Raw genomic sequence first — 17,098 nt, 5'->3', positions numbered from 1 at the left:
TCTGTGGCCAGTTTTTGAAATAAACGCACCTCGGCATGTGAAAAAGTTTGGAAAAATTTTTGTGTACTCTTTTGGTGATAATAAATACAGCGAGTCGTCCACACGAAAAGCCTCCCGCTTGCGTGCTTGAATAGTCTCCTTGTGTTTTTTTTTTTTTTTTTTTGCTGTCTGCACCAAAGTAGCATAGAGTTCATGTTTTTTCACCCTTTAAAATATATACATATATTACACATTTTACATGTACAAATATACATATAGATTAATATTTTCTTAATATTGAATTCTTTTGTTTGATCAAGCCAATTTAAAGTGTTAGCAACTACGTATGAACATATAATGCATTGTCTTTTAGTAGGACCCAGTAAATGTGTAAAAGGATCAGCAGTAAAACTGTTTTTAAACCACTTTGAATCAATAATTATTGACTATGATTAAGTAATTAATGTTAATGCACCACATCCAGACCTCGGCAAGACTGCGGTTCCTTTTTAAAGTGGAAGATGACAGTTGACCGTTCCTAGACATTCAGTAAGTGGCATTTCCAGGAAACGTGTGTGTGTGTGTGTGTGTGTGTGTGTGTGAATTCTGTGACTTTCCAGCACTTCGCCAACAAACATTTTGGCCACATCAAACAGGCCCATTCCCACACGAAAGAACCTTTCTACGTTTTAGTGTGTGTAGCACCATCTCCCGCTGTGTAAATCTGAACCCTGGAATTAATGTTACATTTACATTTATTCTTTTAGCAGATGCTTTTCTCCAAAGCGACGTACATGTTGTACAAACACAATTTGTGCATTACATTAGGTGAAAGAGACATAGTCGCAGGCTTGTGATTCTTCAGTAAATTTAGTTTGCTTCTTTCCACTATATGCACCAGTGTTCATCACACAAGCAGCTGCATGTTAGCATATAAATAAGCAAAACCGAAAAGTAATAACGCAGATCGCTGTCAATAACCTATTTTTAAGAAGAACTCATGCACAATGCCTCATTTTTCAGAAGTGAGGACAGACAATTCCAAAATGATCAAAAAGCACAAGGGATTATTGCCCAATTAGAAATTAGTCAGGGTGTCACCAGTTTAATTTTCAGCTGGGATGATTAGAACTTAATTAAAAAGTCACTGTGGCCTATGGTGAAATCGTGTGCAGTAAATCAAATCATGTCAAACACCGACTCCGAGAGCTGCAGATTAACTTTAGAGAAACCCTGAACCGAACGGTCGGTAACAGCGCATGCAATCTTTTCCTTGTGGTGGCACTTATTGGAATCTGACAATGATTTGTCATTCTGGTTTCCTCTTATCTGATCTTCTTCGCCACTTTACGATGTGCAGCATTAACGGAAATACTTCTATAACCGCTGACGCCTTTTAAATCCTCATATAAATATGTCCGGTACAGATGCGAGATATTACAAAGCCGCAGCTACAGTAAGAACGACGTTAAAGGCATCTATCGAGGATAGTAAAATATGCCTTCGGTGCTCCATACGAGGACTTTGATGGTGAGTGTCAGTCGTTGCCTGCTTGACAAAATAGACTAGATTCTAGAGTTTTCTTCACTCAATCTAGGTCACAATTTGCCTGTGAAGTGTGAACCTCCTGTCGCAAAGATCAAGGGCTGTGCTGCAGAATGAACGGAACAAGAGTGTCTTTCTGTTTCGGTGCACTGGGGTGATGTTTTATACATTGGGACTCGAGCTCTTCTTTACCCTGGTACATACGTGCTGGGCACCTCCTCTGGTTCCAGGTTGCTGATTTGCATTGACATTTATTCGTTTAGCAGATGCTTTTCTCCAAAGTGGCATACATCTCACAGAAAGAGATATGCTGATGATCACTAAGGACATGCTTAAACAACTAGTAGTCCATACAAACATTTTTTAACACAGGGTTGCAGAAAGCTTTAAAAACCGGACAAGGTTTAATGAGTTGCATGGAGAAACTTTAATGGAGTGTGAGATTGCACCTGGACATGTGCAATAAAGCTGGACATTTGAATTAATTCACCATGACGAATGAATGGATGAACTGGCTGTCAGTGATACGGAGCAGCTGTACTCTAGCAAAGCCTTCGTATGTACTTGAACTGTTGAGGGTCGTCACTTTAACACTCCTGGCGCTGTTTTTCCCAGGTTTTCTGCATGCTGGCTGCCCTTGCAGTGCTCATGGGGGTCGATGGGCTTCCCCGAAGGAACTCAGGAAAATCAGGAACTCAGCATGGCAAGATGGGGCAGGAGCTGCAGACCTCATCCGCGGTGGAATCGGTAAATCTCCTGCTAAATATTAGCACCACAGGCACCTCGGTCCAAGTTCCCGAACTGAGCAACCGCTCCTTGTCTCCATGGACATACAGGTGAGCACTTTCGGGACACTGTCCCTTTAATTAAATGTTCTGATCAATTGCTTGCCATGTAAAGCAATTTGTAGAGCACTATCAAGGATTTTCATTTATTTCAGTAAAAATCTGTCTGACACCTGTAAACGTTTGTTTTTGCCCATCGGATCAATATTTGAATTTGGCCCATGTAAACAATTGTATATCTTTATGTTCAAATCAATTCATAACACAGACACTGTCTGAAACTGCTTGTCCTAAGTGGGGTCGTGGTGAGCCAGAGCATAACCCGGCAGAACAGGGAGCAGGGCTGAAGGGGGAGGGGACGCACCCAGGACAGGACGTCAGTCTATCACAAGGCACCCCAAGCGGGACTCAAACCCCAGACTCACCAAAGAGCAGGCACAGGCCAAACCTGCTGTGCCACCGCGCCCCCTTGAATTCACTTCAATTCACTTCAGTTGAATTCAAATTATTTTTAAGTGAAAGCAAAGTTATTAAACATACTGCTTCTCAGAGGCAGGACAAACCAAATATGCAAAATAGATATTTATGCTGCCAGTTGCTACAGGGAAGAGGGTGCAGTGGTGCAGCAGACTTGGCCAGGTCCTGCTCTCTGATGGGTCTAGGGTTCGAGTCCCACTTGGGGTGCCTTGCAATGGACCGATGTCCCGTCCTGGGTGTGTCCCCTCCCCCTCCAGCCTTGCATCCTGTGTTGCTGGGTTAGGCTGCGGTTCGGTGTGACACCCTGCTTAGGACAAGCAGTTTCAGACGGTGCGAGTTTCTACAGGACTGTTAAATTACATAGTGAATGACAACGCTTTATGAGTTTTCATGGCTCTACTATATCACTATCACTATTTCTGAATTTAACAGTCTCTTTTGTTGTATGATGATACATAATTTTACAAAACAGAACAACACCTTCAGTCCATCAGATTTAAAACTCCAGCTTTCCCCACTTTTGTTTCCAGTGCAGCATATGTGACAACTTTCTGATTTAATGTTATATAATACGTAACATCATTGGAAGAAGACAGATCTTCAAACTATGTGTCAATATTAGCTTGCACTGTGGACTTTCTGGAAATATCTGTTGTATATTATTATCAGTAGTATTAATTTACAACCCCAGGTTATGCAAAAAATCTGAATGAGTTTGATCAGGTACTTTATTGATAACATGGTCAGATAGTACTGCATAAATAACATATAAAATGTGAATTAAGCCAACATGGAAAGGTTATAGTTACACAATTAAAAATAATCCATGCCCTCATCATGAAAATGGTTAACGTGAGAGTAAAGAAATATGCACATTACACGTTTTCTCCCTCTGCTCACGCTTGCAGCACCATCCATGACGAATCAGTGTTTCCTTCATACATGGCTGAGGCTAAGTGTTTGCTCACGGGCTGCTGGAATTCTGCTGGAGAGGAAGTCATGGATCTCGAGTCCAGGCCCATTTACCACCAGGTCCTGGTCCTGAAGAGGGTCCACGGCGACAGGGGGGCCTACGTGTACAAGCTGGAGACCAAGTCCATCGCAGTGGGCTGCACCTGCATCCGCCCAGTCGTAATCGAGCACAAGTAGCTGCGTTCTGAGGTGGAGCGTGGGCCCTACAGCAGCCCTTTGGAGTGTACCTTAACCCTAACCCTAACCCTGAGTGTAGGCTTTAATTACTTGTGCAATGTGTTTCCTTACTCGAAAAAAGGGATGCCAGTCTCAATCCACAGCAGGCTGGCATATGCATTCAAAAAACAGAATTTAAAAATAATTTTTTTTTGAACATTTAGTAGAATTCCAAAAAAAATCCTCATCACATTGTTAGGCTTAGCTTGTGTTTTTTAAGCGAAATATTTGATTGTTTGGATAATTTGAGAGGTTATTTTGCTTATTTTATGCAAGGGTAAATCAAAAATTATCCGCACAAATGCAAATATGTATTTCGTAAACGTTATTATGGATACTTTTAACTTACTCTCATAATTAAGCAAAGCAGACAATACACTTCAACACCCAGATCTCTGCAAACTTTGTGACTGACACCCTGGTTGTCCGGTGGTGAAATGTGACGTGTGTTTTGAGAGCAGTCATGCTGTTTACACAAACTCTCAGTTATTCTGATGTAGCTGTATAATGTACAATGTATATATTATTTAACTTATTAATATATTTAATGTCAGGCTGAAGAACCTCAGCCAGCTTAAGGTTTCTTTTAATTTTCTACTTATTTATTACATTAAAAAGGTGAATTGCAAGAGCTATGTGCCCTTCAATTGCAACACGCAATCTAGAAAGGTTGCCGCAAGAGGATTTTGGAATGGGAAACCTTTTCAAAGGAACCGATGGACTGGCCGAAATTTTTTTGAAAGTCAAGCAATTCAATAAAAGAACATGCAAGCATGAAATTGTCTCGTACTTGTTTTTTGTTAGTACTTGTGTAGGTAGGCCAGAGAGAGAATACTCGGGAAAAAGCAGTGATATGTTTGAAAACATCATGCAAGTTATGTGTACAGACATTGAATTTAGCAAAAATATTTGAAAGTATGAGGTCAAAAAACTAGGGAATTATCAGATGATTCAAATTCATTTACTTAGACAGCAGCGAGCACTGTCTGGAAAACCAGTTTCAGTTGATAGATGGTTTATTGAAGTTAAATGTTATACAGCTTACCTATCAAAGGAATTTTCACTGTTAATATTATTACCGAAGTTCTGGGAAGAAAGCAAACAGAACATGTTACCTGCTAACTGTAATATGTTTTCATAGTGGGTGTACAAGTAGACTGGTACAAATATGACTGTATACGTACGACATGCAAATGGATTAGGTGCAAGTATACAGTTTGTGTGTGTGTGTGTCTGGGTGTGTGATGGTATACCGTTTAGCGTTAGGGTATGTGCATGGTGGTATACCCTTTAGGGTTAGACCACATGCATGGTCCTATACCATTTAGGGTTAGGATACATGTCAGCATACATAGGGTTATGTATAGGCAGTTGATGCTTATTAAGTTTATTAAGGTTTATGTATAGCCAGAGTACCCTTTAGGGTAATCATCTACCCAGGAAGCAGAATACTAAATGTAACAGCAGGCAGTACAGCTGGTTTTAATATAAAGCTGGGAAAATCATTTCACAGTCCTTAAAAGTTTGATTATTGAATATGCAATTTTTCCTTGCAAAGACTGTGCTCTTAGCCAGCACAGTACTTGTTGCTTTGGTTACAAAACAATAAGAAAAACATACAGTGAAACATTCAGTGAACAAAAAAAATGCTCAGATAATTTGCAGAATCCCTCCATGAAATAGCTTTCAGCTTGTCAGTGTCTTAATGCCTCACTTAGAGAGATCAGTAAAGGGTTCGTTATGACGCTGAACAACACTGGGATTTCGAGTATTGAACGAACTTGTCTTTACGAAGAGTCTCATCATGGCTTTATGACTGGCAAAACCTCAAGGGTTTCAGATGCTTCCTTTCAAACCCTTGGGATGATGAGGTTTGGCGAGATCAAATGTAATAAACCTAATACCAAAGCTCTGTAAAGACCAGGTATGTCTTTATACAGATAGAGTGCTGTCTCCTCCTTGCTGATGCAGTACCCTTGATGAACGCACTCACCCTAAACTGCAACAGTAAAATTTGCTCATTTATCATGAGTAAATAACTGTAGATAGCATATTATACAAACCTAATACATTAAGTTGCTTTGCATAAGTTGCATCAGCTTCAATCATAATAATAACGCTAATGATAGAAAGCTCAACTAGAGCTTCCGTAATAACACCACAGGAACACAGCAGTATTGTACAGCAAATGTTTTAATGCTCTTTAAAATATATTTCTGTACATTACTGAACAGCCATATCAAATGTGTCCAGAGCAATGTTAATTTCATTAACATTTATACTGGCTTTGCCAGATTCTCTTTATAAAATGAAAGGAAAGAAACAGAAATTACATACAGACTGCATATTGTGAGCTTAAAGCACATCACGTGAAATCCACTCGGCACTGCTGAAGGAAGTGTGCACTCACTAAAACTCAATCACTCACACACACACACACACACACACACACCCAGACGTGCGCGCACAGTCAAGCACAGCTGGGCCTCTTTGAGTAGATCTTAAGACGCACACTCGACCGCCTCTCACACTGTTGGCACTGTTGGCGCATGAGCAAAGCACAGAGAGGCCCTTCTCTTGGACCCCAGAGTCAGGTAGTGTGAATTTTTTGTTTTTTAAATCCGGGATGTTTTCCAGGCAGGACCGTTTTCAACACGTGTCCCGTGGTTCATCGGTCACCATGCTGGCGAGAAAGATCTCCTCTTCTTGCTCTGTTCAAGCAAGGTTGAACACAGTCCATTGTTGTAGCAAATGTCACTGAGCTATAAAGTCAGTCCTTTGGTTGAATTTGCTCTGAAATCTTCATATTCACTCCAGCTGGGCCTCATGGAACCTGGAACACAGGAGTTGAGATTCACAGAGCAATGAGAAAAGAGGCTACATAGAGGACAGCACTTTTCTCTCTTTACACCGACCTCATTGTATTCTAATACTAATTGTAGGCATTTATGTGATTGAGCTACCTGTATGCCACTTTTTTCACTCCATTGCTGCAGATATGTTACTGCTAACTACTGATGCTAACCAGTATGATAATGCTGATGCTGTAGCATCTATCCATCCATCCATCTATCCATCTATCTATCCATCCAACCTTTAAATGTCTTCAGATTAACCGAATCCTCGCATTTAATTTGAAAATAGTGTTTAACAGCGTCTTCCTGTGTTTCTTCAATTGTCCTCACCTCCTCCGCGTGCTTCTCCTGAAAGAAAGAAAGAAAAAAAATGGTTCAGATTCATGCTGATGTTTCCTTAAAATTTTTTTCCAGGTATTGTTTTTTTTTTTTTTTTGTTAAAAATCAAATTACCTTCTCCTGCAAGTGCTCCACGTTCTTCTCATGCTCCACACGAGACACCTTGACAAAGTTTTCTTCAACGGGCCTTTGCGTAACTTCATTTTTCCGCTCCCCCTCTTCAGCTCGGTTGCTATGCAGTTCGGCCTCCTTACACTGGGGGGCGACAGAGTTCCAGTTTGAACCCAGGTTCGCGGTTCACAGGGTTTGACAGTGATGTTTACGAATCCAGTATTTGTTTATTTTTTATTGCCAATTGTTACATGTATTGCCATATATTACCTTCGTCTACATTCTGCTCACCTTTCTTCTCTCCTCAGCAACATCTGGCTTGTCCTTGACCTCCTCCTGGGATGGATTTTTATAGTCAGGTGATGAGATGCTGGTTTCAGGACCACCATCAAAGGAAGGTGGTTTAAGGATGACTTCGAATGCTTGCCCAGATGCACGCTTGTTCATCTCGACGACCTCCATGTCCCTGATCACGCACCAGTTGAGGTCCACGACATCTGCAGAGGCTGCATCAAGGAAGGAGAGCAGCAAGTAGAAGAAGTGTCATGAACTTCAACATGAGAAATTTCACAGTGAATGAGGACCCCAGCGTGTCACCTAAAACCTTCTAGTTAGAGCCCCAAGACAGACCTTTCCCTTTTACTCTTGAGAAATACACCATAAAATGGTACAGTAGAATATCCAGGTATATAAATGGTTCAAAGCACAAGATGCTTAGGATAAAAGAGACGAAATTTGGTGTCATCGTGGTATGCACCATTTTAAATCATTCCTCCGCTTAGAGATGATGCTTATGGAAAAGTGATGCTTTTTACCCAAACTGAACCATTTGAGTTCTAACGGTGGAGCAGAGTACTGTAGAGCCGGAGATGCTTCACCTTCTGCTTCGCGAGGCTTCTCCTGAGGCTCACGGCCCAAGCAGGAGCAGAAAAGGGAAAGCAGGGGGAGCTCTTTCATCTTCTCTTTGTACGCTGATGGAGACAAAAGAAGCAGCAAAGCCGTCCATCACAGCAGATATTATCAGATCACACGTAGAGAGAGTCAGTTCTCCTTGCTGAACATGTGCGCATATTCCGACAGTTGGCTACCGCGACATTGTATTAGTAGAAATACATGAAACGATGGAACAATTTCTCCCTACATTCAAGATCAACTAGAAATGACCGGATTAAACCGTTTTAATTTCAAGGAGCATTAGATCCTCTTAGTATCGGTGTTTGCGGCACAGTCCATCATAACCGTCTTTATTATAATGTGCTTTTTATCCATTATTTGGCCTTAATAGTGTTCTTTGCAAGGTGAAAAAAATAACAGTTGATTTCTACATACATGTAAGAGTCATCTTGTCGCTCCACTTAAACGTCTGACACCCGGGAATGTGCACGGGATCTCAGAGTGTTGTTCCTGAGGAGACAGACAGGACGGCGAAAGGTCGGACACGTTATAAATATCCCGTAAGCATTACGAGCCCGACACCATTGATTCGGAATCAGCGTGAGGCCTCCGTGCCGTTCGAAGGGGACCCGCATGACAGCTGACTCAAGCACAATCAGTTCACGCACAGTCTCCAGCAAGCGTGAACCCGCTATTTTATTTGGATTTCCATTTACGTTTACATTTATTCACTCAGCAGACGCTTTTCTCCAAAGCGACGTACGTCTCACAGAAATACAATTTGTGCATTACAGCAGGAAAAAGGGAGACATCGTCGCAGACGTGTGATTCTTAAGTAGAGTTACTTTCTTTCCACTATATGAACCGATGTTCGTCGCACTAGTAGGTGCATAAAACTCAGACGAATCCTGATCACCTTCCTACAAATTTTTTTTTTAATAAGGTACGCAAGCATTTATGTACAATACAGGAGTAGCGGCTGTTCAAAGGCTTAATTTGTTGCATTGTGGTCGGTTGCATATGCGTTTCATCTCTGGTTCCTGGCTCCTTAATGTACAAGAAAAATCAGCACAGAAATTGAAGTGAACTCTGCAGACATGCAGCCCTGCCAAAAAGCAAAAGGGGAAATGCAGCGTTGATATTATTGCCAATCTTTATTTCGATGATGAATTTATCCAAAGCTATTGATTTGCACTGTGCGTACAGACAAATACTCTTAAATGAGCATTTATCTTATGATTAGGGGTATTATTGCAGAAATGGGATTTGAACTAGCAACATTAGAACAATGTTTTGGCCTATTTTCTGGCATTAATGACTGCTTTAATACAGTCTCTTAGAGCACTCGGTTCTGGTAAAAAGTTGCACCCCTCTCCTGGAAGGACCGTCTTCACCTTGACCGCGCTGCCCCGATCCCGCACTGCAGTTCGTCACAAAGTTTTTCTGTCGGGTTGAGGTCGGAGTCCCGCGCTCATCATTGCGACGTCCCGTTCTTATTCTCACCGCTTGCTGCGTGACCCATTTCCATTCAACGAAAAGTTTGTCCCGTGACTTTTGGCAGAATGGTGTAAATATCAGCTTGGTGAAGGTCTATAGATACGTTCATTCGCATCTCATGTGACGCTTTCAAAGTCTCTTAAGAGTGGCATTTTACATGTTTTGCTTAAATTAGACTATTAAATCTGAAAAGGGGCTTTTTGTGGAGAAAAAGATATAAGCAGGTCACCTTAAATGAAATACAGTGCTTCCACACAACTCTTTTCCCGTTGTTGCAAGTATTTTAGTTATGATGATAATAATAATGGCTATGAATAATTACTTCATAGTAAGAGGAAATAGAAAAATTTGAGGGGAGTTTAAATGATAGAAGAGTAGCAACTACAGTATGAAAAAATATTTTGTTATTAATCTATTAAGAGGAGCAATTTTGACAGAATTTGGATCAACTCCTGAGTCTGTGAATCAAGCCGGCAAAAAAAGATCAGAGAATTTTGTGTGGACAGAGCGATCCCCTTCAATACCCACAAGCAACGTCTACTTCCCTCCCGCACTGTGGGTGTGTCGCAACCGTGCGGCCATAAATCACAGCTGCTGTGCCCTGTGTGAGACCAGTAAGAGAACAACACCCAGGGCCTGTCCCATGGCTCAACCCAGGGTTCGAGCCAGGGTCCCTCCCAGCTGACGGAGACTCCATAGCACCAGTTCTCAGGCAGTGAGTTGCTAACATTTACATTTATTTATTTATCAGACGCTTTTATCCACAGCAACTTCCAATGAACTCTATGTAGTGTTATGAGCCCACACGCCTTATTCACCACGGTGACTTACACTGCTAGATACACTACTTACACTGGGTCACTCATCTATACATCAGTGGAACACACACACACTCTCTCTCTCTCTGTCACTCACACACTATGGGGGAACCTGAACAGCATGTCTTTGGAGTGTGGGAGGAAACCAGAGCACCCGAAGACTTACACTGCTAGATACACTACTTACACTGGGTCACTCATCCGTACATCAGTGGAACACACTCTTTCTGTCAACTAACAAGATGTGAGAACAAAATTCTGCACTTAATCGTTTGTGCCAAATTAACGTCACTATGCTGTAAGAAGAACCGAGCAAAACGAAGAGCACGAGAAATAATTTCTAAGAGTACGCTTCTTCAAATCTGTCCCACAATGTTTCTTAAACTAACGGTTTTATACATGCATTTTCATTTAAAACCGTTCTCTAAGCTGCTTCCCCCTCAGTTTAATTGCTCTCGTTAATGTTATACTGCACTCCCAAACACGTTTTTATTTCCAGTCTGAATCTTAACACCAACAGCAATAGGTAACAATAGGTAACAATAAAGAGAGAATAACTTTTAAAGAGTTGTAGGCCCACAGTTGTATTTCTCTATTTTCGATCAGTCCCTTGTTGACTTGATGGGGCCTACATTCCAAACCTAATTTCACAGCATGAAAATGTTCATATTCAGGGCTCCAGTAAAACGTAGTGTACATCAGCAACATACCTCACTACACCATGAAAAGCACAATTGAATTACATGAAAAAGTAATACCTATAGGTGAATTAGATAACAAAGAAGCATCTTAATTGTAGTTCCTATAAATGACCTGTAAAGTGCAGCAGGATCATGTAAAATATGTTCCACAAGTTGTTGAATTATGACCATAGAATCTTAGGCTGCAAGTTTGGTAGCTGATGATAATGTGCCATTTATTGTTCTTTTATTCTATTTGTCACATGCACAACCAACATTTAATGACTGTTTTTGCTTTTTATAGATTCTTTAGATACTTCTGCTGAACTCCGGTGTCTGCGTGGACTACGGGTGACACATGGTGTTGGAGCCTCAGTTCTGCACCTGGCTGATGAGTCAGTTGGGTTCACAATTAGGCCGAGTCACCCCGTCCTCCACATTCAGTGTAACACAAGGCTCATTTTTATATAAGGTGTAAAAAAAAAACAACTATTGAAAGAAAGAATTGTAAGGGGTGGGCTCTAATACAAAATGGATTCATGCAATTACGGAGGCCTTTCGCTCATGGTCATGGGCTCTTAATGGCAGAGGCCATCCCTTCTGGTTTGTCAAATTAATTGGGGATAATGAAGAGATTTGTCTACTGTGTGCTGTAGATAGAGCGAGAAAGAGTGTGTGTGTGTGAGAGAGAGAGAGAATGTGAGAATACTGAGCTTCTCTGAATCAGATCACTGCTGTGCACCCACATCCCCATCTCCACAAGTCCCACCACCCCAACCCACTGCAAACTCCTCTTCCAAGCAAAACTCTGATCAATATGAATGCCCTGCAGAAATGTGCATGTAATTATCAGTCTAATTAACAGCTTTTTTTATTTTAAAAGTTTGGGAAATGTTGTTGCATAAGACACTTTTTGCTGTCCTAAAGCTCATCCACCATCCATATTTACTCCTACTGATGCACACAACACAAGGATCAATGCATTTAAATGGCCTCGTACATATTTATCTTTTCAGTGAAAAACTGTTTACAATTTGGCTTTTTTTCTTCTAAAATGCAAATAGTGCATCTGAGACATTCAAACTGCATCTTTCATAACAAAACGAAACTTTTAATGAAATGCATTGTTGCTCCACAGAAAATAAAAAATAAAATCAAAAGGATACTTTATAAATGCTTTGAAGTAAATGGTTTCTCTCTGCAATTTGTGCAGTACTTTCCATTCCCAAACTCCTTTTTTTCTCTCATGAAATAATTTCTCCAAACACAGAAAAAAAAATAAAAATTCTTTTTTCCCTGCCATGCACGAAACACGCATCCAAAGAACAGTTGCAATAGATGCATTATTTCTGAAATCACAAAACGTGCGGAAAAACAAGTTAGTTTTGGACTGCAAAAGCAAGTGCTTTTCAGACTGCAGAGACACCAAAAAAAAAAAAAAAAGCAAAGAAAGATCCGGTTCTATTCTTGTCTGGAAAGCAAAGGTTCAATTGCAGTGAGCAAACACCCTTGTACATGATGCAAAGATCCGGTGTGAGTCGGGGTGCCGACTTACCCCTCCTGAGAGAGTCGCACTCTTCCGCTCGGCTCCTTCCTAAAGCTGCTGCTGTTCTGACACTGAGCTCAGCAGCAGCAGCACCGCCAGCATCCCCACACGGTGACATCACCTCCCAGCCACGCCATTGGACGAGAGGGATGCCAGCTCCTCATGGGCTAGCATCTTCCAGAGGGTTGTGCAGGGGGGCAGCGGGTGTGGGGGGGTTACCCGTTAACTCTTTGTTGCAAGCGGCAGAGATCGGTTATGCTGCACATGAAATCCGGATTTTCTAATCTATTCACGCATATGAAGGGACGGTTGAGGTGAAAACACGGCCATGAAGATGATGCCCTCAGCTGCACACGTCTCAGCAGGCAAATCTGACTGAATGCGAGAAATCACAACGACAGGGTCTAACAGCTACGAAATGCACCATGATCAAGGAATACACTTGATACTTCATACGCATGGATTTCCAGAACTAGGTACTGCAACGACTCGCTTTGTCTACGACAGAAGGAAACGTGCGGCTTTCGAAGCATTGAGTTCCAAGGGACACACCTGCAGGGTCCGCCAGAAGCGAACGTATCCGTGCGTATATGCTAGTATATTTAGATGCATCTAAAAATAAGCGCTCAAAGGGGCTTATCGCTCATCTGGAGCACCTTTTCCACCGCCGTTTCGTTGGCGCGGCGATCACGTGCTGTGTGCCAACATGCTAGTCACAGCTAATCTGAAGGCTTGCCTCTAATGTTTGAGCAGTCTGTCTGTCAAGCCGCTTGTTTATTCGCCCCTGTACTTTTCCAACATCTTCTCTTTTTGTCCTTTCTTTGTTCCACGGAATGTCTTACGCATTTCAAGAGAGCCACCATAGATGCAAATACTTTATTTGTTCTGAAGGAAATTGCACGAGGCTACAGCAGCATTTGTACCACAAAATATTGACATGGTGAACAATACCGGTAAAAAAAATTAAGAACACAATTGTGGTAAATGTGCAAATAAAAAGCATCACTGACGATTTGGTTCCACCACGAGAGCGAGAGCACACATAACAGAGCCAAATGGCCATGGGCAGCAAAGTTGGACCAGTCTATTGCTAACGAAAAAGGAAATAAATTAGTTGGGGCTCAAATAATTAAATAACAATATAATCTCAGCATGAGGGGTTCACATCTTACCCTGTGTATTATTGTATAAATAAGTATACCAAATGCATAGTTTCTGCTCTACTTTGCAATCTCATGCTGCAACTTTATTTTCGCTTCTTCCAAGACTGCGAGTGACTGTGTGAACCATTGATGTTATTCTTGGTTGCTTTGCTAAAGCCTTAACTGCCATGACGTTCTCAGCTGCAGCCAAAAAAAGAAAAAAAAAGTGAAATAGAAATGTGTCGCCTTGGATGCACACAGCAAATGAGAATATAATTTTTCTTAGTTTGAAATTGGATGATCGGATGAAAAGGCCTGACTGTGACCAAGGTCAAGATAGAGCAGCCAAGTTCCAGCTCGCTAGTAAAGATGAACTTCCCACACACTTGAGAACTGCTGGATTCATCTTTCTCAGAAATTTTAGGAAAATGAAGAAAACTGTGACCTGATACTCCTTTCAGAAAAACATGAAAAATAAAGAGAAAATCTCTCGAAAGACATATTGTGGCATGCGGCGCTCTGGGTTTGGATGTAGGGAAGGACAACACACAGGAAGAGTTCATAACAACTCTTCTTTTAGAACACCAGCACACGGAAATAATCCTCTCAGTCCAAGGACCCGGTTCCCTCAAGGACCTGCATCTCAAGCCAGCCTACCTAGCACCCCTGGGTTCTCTCCCTCTCACTGGCAAACATGGTCACCCCTATATTTTGCCCGTAAGTCCCCCCACTGGTTGCACACTTTATTCGCATTTCCCATAATGCAACTATTTACAATAAACAGGTTTCCCACTGACCCTCAGGGTAACACAGGTCATTATAATATTATAACCCTACTGATGGCTGTAAAATGTATAACAAAACTGTTACTATTATCAGATTCTGAAATGTAAAAGTTTGTATGTAATAAGACTCACTGTTGTTCTAAACAGAGAAATCGTTGGTTGCTTTAGGTATTGCGGTTGCCAGATGCCAAATGAGCGATAAACTGAGCCAAAACAAAGGACTTTCAGACCGATGCTTTGAGAAGGATCTCAGAGACCGACCGGTTGTTTTCTGTTCCTCCTTAAACACACCGTCTTTGTGTCAGAACTCAGATGTCCAGCCAAGGCACGACGTTATAACAGCAAGAACACAAACACTGACAATGAAATGAACTCCTAGGGAACTAATAAAAAATACTGATTGCAATGAAAATCAGGCATTAAATCTGAAGATGTTAATCAGAGAAATTCCACTGAAAATAAGGAAACAATGCAGCTGTAGGCACTGCTACCAGATGGAATAGCTGCTGAAATGATTTATTCCGAAAGTGTTGTGACGCGCTGACAGTGTGGTGAAAGGCATGGTGAAACAAGGTGTACTGAAATAAGGTGCACGCAATATGAGCTGGAAACGGATGCACAAGCAGCGCCTTCCACGCGGTGTGTCCAGGCTCGCCTCTGGCTCTGCTGGGGATTTTGGGGATGCGGGGGAGGGGGCTTCTCTTTTCGACGGAGGTGCACACCTTCTTGTTGTGCTGCTCCGCTTGCATGGCAAGGGTGATGTCATCCAGCTGCCTGGCTGCGGGGCCATCGTGGGCGACACGAGCCTCCCCCGCTACCCAGGCGCATAACAAGGGGGATGGGGTAGACGGGGGCAGGACGGAGGGGAGGGGAATAAGGGGAGCTGCAGAGGAAGGGGGCGGGGGGGGGCAATGCAGGAGTAGGGGAGAAAGATGAGGGAATGGAGGAATTAGGGAAAATTGAAAGGAGGAATTGAGCAAAACAGGGATGATGGCAGAATGAGTGCATATCCCTTGGGGGGGGGGGGGGGGGGGCTTTGCACCTACCACAGCAGGAGACACGATGGTTCCCAATACATGATAACCCAGTCTAATCCAATGACATAAGGCCAGGGATGAGGGAGGGGTGAGGTGGATGAAAACAGTGTGTTTGCAAGGAAAGTCTCATCATCAAGGGACTATCTTCTGGTGATGTCATTTCCAGCCAATCCAGAGAGCCCTTTATTATTATACCGTGCAGATGCATTTAACTCTTCGGCACCCGTGCTGCTTCAAACCTCTGCATAACCCGAAGATTCTGGACAAATGCAAATAAACAGCTGTGTCTAAAATGCTGATTGTTGACAGATTTCTTATACTTTTTTGTAGCTAGTCTTAATTCTGCAAAGAAAAAATTTAAATAAAAGGCAATCTGAGAAGAAGAGGTTGCATGCACATCAAGACGTCTCGGCTGCAGCGATCATACATGTTTCATGACAGCATCTCCAACACGTCTCACACACACAGATACACAGTAGCCCAGGGTGTGTGTTTACAGGTAGGAACGCGGAACAAAGCCAGACTGCATGAAGGCCATGTGCTTTGAGATGATGTCATCACCTTCTGCTGATCACTCACTCTGACAGCGAAGCACCTTGAATAATTCACGAGGCTCCTTTCTTTTTCCACCACCCCAGTATGGAACACACGATCTTAGAAAGCAAAGCCTACTACCTCACACCTCCTGCATTTCCCACACGTCAATTACTGAAGCACGTTGCCAGTAAGAGCCGAAAGCACTGCGGGGTGCAAAATGCCCTGCTTTTTATAGCAAGATAATACTAGTGCAGGAGTCATTCTAGTGCCTCGCAGCTGTGGAGCTGTGCGCTTACCTGCAGGTTTGAATCCCGCTCAGTCTGTGTGTAGTTTGTACGTTTTCCACCTGTTCGCATGGGTTTCCTCCCACAGTCCAAAGACACGTGTTTCGGGTGACTTGGCGACTCCAAATTGGCCGTAGCACGCGAGTGCGAGTGAACATGTACGTGTGATCATTGCCCTGGGACAGACTAGCATTACATCCAGGGTGTGCGTTGTTTCAGGCCCATGGCTTCCAGGATAGGCGCTGGACCACAGCGATCCTGCTAACTAGTAGAGCAAAATGTGAATCCTGGTCTGCGGAAGTATGCATGGATGCCAACAGTACACGAGAGAAAAAACATCAAATGACATTTTAAAAACTACATGCATAGGAAACACAAAAACTGCAAAATTCGAATCAATTTTAAATCCAAGTAAAAAGAAAAACCAAAAATGATTATTTTTAGACTAGTCAGAGCAAAAGATTTCCTTTGATGCTGCGGTGATCGATGCGGTCCTGCCCCAATTATGGCCAAGTGCAGTTTCCATCGTGTCGCAGGATGCCGTCACTCAAAGCTTAGGTCACCCTGCAAGGAAAAGTCAAGAGGCGATGATGGCGAGA

General features: G+C 42.3%; 2 protein-coding genes across 2 annotated transcripts; one reads left to right on the top strand and one right to left on the bottom strand.

Annotated features, from left to right (window-relative positions):
• Positions 1 to 2,026: 2,026 nt before the first annotated feature.
• Positions 2,027 to 3,935, top strand: il17a/f1 (interleukin 17a/f1). The gene is made up of 3 exons (XM_029258596.1): positions 2,027 to 2,080; positions 2,140 to 2,360; positions 3,695 to 3,935. The coding sequence occupies exons 1-3, from the start codon at positions 2,027 to 2,029 to the stop codon at positions 3,933 to 3,935; spliced, it is 516 nt and encodes a 171-aa protein (XP_029114429.1).
• A 2,429-nt stretch (positions 3,936 to 6,364) lies between these two features.
• Positions 6,365 to 12,772, bottom strand: stmn4l (stathmin-like 4, like). The gene is made up of 7 exons (XM_018730965.2): positions 12,724 to 12,772; positions 8,609 to 8,683; positions 8,158 to 8,250; positions 7,571 to 7,785; positions 7,283 to 7,423; positions 7,160 to 7,177; positions 6,365 to 6,807 (listed from the first exon to the last, which is right to left on the bottom strand). The coding sequence occupies exons 2-7, from the start codon at positions 8,619 to 8,621 to the stop codon at positions 6,799 to 6,801; spliced, it is 489 nt and encodes a 162-aa protein (XP_018586481.2). The 5' UTR covers positions 8,622 to 8,683; positions 12,724 to 12,772; the 3' UTR covers positions 6,365 to 6,798.
• Positions 12,773 to 17,098: the final 4,326 nt, after the last annotated feature.

The sequence above is a fragment of the Scleropages formosus genome, chromosome 15 (assembly GCF_900964775.1).
Source record: "Scleropages formosus chromosome 15, fSclFor1.1, whole genome shotgun sequence".
In the NCBI taxonomy this organism is placed as follows: domain Eukaryota; kingdom Metazoa; phylum Chordata; class Actinopteri; order Osteoglossiformes; family Osteoglossidae; genus Scleropages; species Scleropages formosus.
Note: the sequence above shows the minus strand (reverse complement) of the source record. Positions and strands in the feature narration are given on the sequence as shown.

What these genes read in the sequence shown, in the direction of transcription:
- il17a/f1 (XM_029258596.1), top strand. Translation starts at nt 2,027, where the DNA reads ATGGATGAACTGGCTGTCAGTGATACGGAGCAGCTGTACTCTAGCAAA. An exon ending in TGTACTCTAGCAAAGCCTTC is followed by an intron (nt 2,081 to 2,139) that starts GTATGTACTTGA and finishes TGTTTTTCCCAG; the next exon opens with GTTTTCTGCATGCTGGCTGC. An exon ending in TTGTCTCCATGGACATACAG is followed by an intron (nt 2,361 to 3,694) that starts GTGAGCACTTTC and finishes TCACGCTTGCAG; the next exon opens with CACCATCCATGACGAATCAG.
- stmn4l (XM_018730965.2), bottom strand. An exon ending in GAAGCCTCGCGAAGCAGAAG is followed by an intron (nt 7,786 to 8,157) that starts GTGAAGCATCTC and finishes TCCTTGATGCAG; the next exon opens with CCTCTGCAGATGTCGTGGAC. An exon ending in TTGCTGAGGAGAGAAGAAAG is followed by an intron (nt 7,424 to 7,570) that starts GTGAGCAGAATG and finishes GTCGCCCCCCAG; the next exon opens with TGTAAGGAGGCCGAACTGCA.